This window comes from Buceros rhinoceros, unplaced genomic scaffold, assembly GCF_000710305.1.
Source record: "Buceros rhinoceros silvestris isolate BGI_N320 unplaced genomic scaffold, ASM71030v1 scaffold18869, whole genome shotgun sequence".
NCBI classification, from domain to species: Eukaryota; Metazoa; Chordata; class Aves; order Bucerotiformes; family Bucerotidae; genus Buceros; species Buceros rhinoceros.
In genome coordinates this window covers 14,705-16,700 of record NW_010433518.1, presented here as the reverse complement: position 1 = coordinate 16,700, position 1,996 = coordinate 14,705, and the positions used below count along the sequence as shown (strand labels likewise).

At 60.8% G+C, this 1,996-nt stretch overlaps 1 protein-coding gene across 1 annotated transcript in view; it reads right to left on the bottom strand.

Moving 5' to 3' along the window:
• Nucleotides 1-365: 365 nt before the first annotated feature.
• AHCYL1 (adenosylhomocysteinase-like 1) overlaps nucleotides 366-1,996 on the bottom strand; it is a gene marked incomplete at its 3' end in the record, with an annotated part of 8,252 nt that continues 6,621 nt past the window's right edge. Inside the window, exons 11-14 of the mRNA XM_010144152.1 lie at nucleotides 1,614-1,708; nucleotides 1,430-1,528; nucleotides 842-910; nucleotides 366-454 (exon numbers count right to left, since the gene is read on the bottom strand). Coding sequence (XP_010142454.1) covers nucleotides 366-454; nucleotides 842-910; nucleotides 1,430-1,528; nucleotides 1,614-1,708 — 352 coding nt within the window. The remainder of the gene's footprint in view (nucleotides 455-841; nucleotides 911-1,429; nucleotides 1,529-1,613; nucleotides 1,709-1,996) is intronic.

Genomic DNA, 1,996 nt, shown 5'->3' with positions numbered 1-1,996 from the left:
GGCGACATACTCGTCGGGGGAAGAGGGGAGAGGAGCGAGGGGGTCAGGGGGTGCCTGTCGCCCGCCGCGCTGCCGGGGGGACGATGCCTGGGCTCAGCGCAGGGCACGCAAAGGGCCAGGGCACCCCGTGAGGGGCTGGCGAGGAGCCGAGCGGGGCTGGGGCTGCACCAAAGGCACAAGAACCGCCTGAAACACCTCGGAGCAGGAAGGCTGCGGGACGAGGGGCTCTCAGAGACATCCAACCCCCCACCCAGGGTTTGAGGCCACTGCTGTGGGTGGTCTCCCTGAGCTCATTGACTCTCTGGATGTTTTTTCCAGCCCAGGTTTGGGGTCTGAAACAGTCGACCCGTGGCAGTATGGGTTACCTCCACTCACCCATCTTCTTCGGCAGCAGGTACACGTCCTGTTTGTAACGGCCCTCGGGAGCGTTGTAGAGCTCGATCAGAGCCAGAGCCTGCAGAGATCACAGCCTGAGAACAGTCAGGGATGGCCACCAAGACAGCAGCACCCACCACCCACAACGGCACAAAGCTCAGGGGGCCTGAGGGAGGGCAAAACCATTCCCAAAATGCCTTGAGAAGGAAAAGCTTCCACCCAAGGGCTCCCCCCTCCCTGGGTATCCATAATCCCACCGCCACCGGGGTAGGACCAGAGCGATCAGGAGCGGAGATGCCACCTAGTTTATCTGCGGCACCTGGGGAAAACCAGGACGGAGGAGAGGGGAGCAGCTCTGTGAGGACGGAGGAGTTCTCAACTGCACGTTCCCAGCTCCTTCCAAACCCTCACCACCCCGAGGCCTGGGCATCCTCCCCTCGCTGCCCCAGCCCTGCAGCATACAGACCTGAGTGGTGGCCGTGATGGAGAGGACGAAGGTGGGAACCGTGGAGCAGCTCAGGTTGAGTAGTCGGCCCTAGGAGACAGCAGGAGGAGTTTGAAGTGAGCTGAACTTGCCCCCAAAGCCAAACCAAATCCAGTCTTGAGACAGGCTCCAACTCTACCCCCTACCCTGGGGCAGGGGACAACCACAACGCAGTTGAGGGCCACCTACGTGACCAGAGCCGTGGTCCCAGAAAGAGCTGGTCCTACTGCCAGGAGAGCTCGCAGGGGAGGAGGAGACACCTGGCCGGTTTGCTGTGAGGAAAACCTGGCCAAAGCCAGGGGCCAATGGCGTGTGGCTGGAGGGGATGGCTCCCAGCTCAAAAGAAGGGCCCAGATGGCACCTCTGTGGCTGCGCGTGGTACGCTGTACCTCCTCAAGAAAAGGAAAATGAGGAAATAGATCCAAAAACCCTTCCCTGAGCTCTGAACCTGCTCCTGGGAACGATGTCCCAGCACCTTCCCCCTGGTTAAACCCCTGTGACAGGCTGGGGGCACACGGGGGTCTCCTGACAGGGGCCCAAAGCAGCGGCGCGGCACAGCTCTCAGCGCACCTCGGCCAGCAGCACCACCCGCTTCCCATCCGGCCAGATGACGTGGTCCACTTGGGAGCGGACCCGCTCCCAGGTCAGCTCCGGGGTCCGCAGGCTGGTCTGCAAGAGCAGGAGGAAGAGGTTGGGGTTGTGGCAGGAGGATGGCAGGGCTGGCTGCAGCGGTGGAGGCCACAGGCAGACTCACCACATCGATCTCAGTGTTGGAGTGGCCCATGTTGCACACGATGCAGCTGTTCTTCATCCGGTCCAGGTGCTCCCTGGTCACAACGTTCTTGTTTCCTGCAGGCAGAGAGGGCTCAGATGGACCCAAGACAAAGGGAACATAAAGCCTCTGATTTCTCCTTCCCTGCTCTTGAGTCAGAGGAGCTCATCTTGGAGGAACATCAGGTGAATTTCCACCAGGACACGACAAAAGAGAAACACATGAGGTGAGGGTTGATCTTTGGTCCCATGAACGAACCAGGCCAGGACAACCCCAACGGGACAGAAATGGCTCCTCAGGGACAACCTCAACCTCCCCTGGAACAACTGGAGACCAGTTCCTCTTTTCCTGGCGCGAAGAGGCCG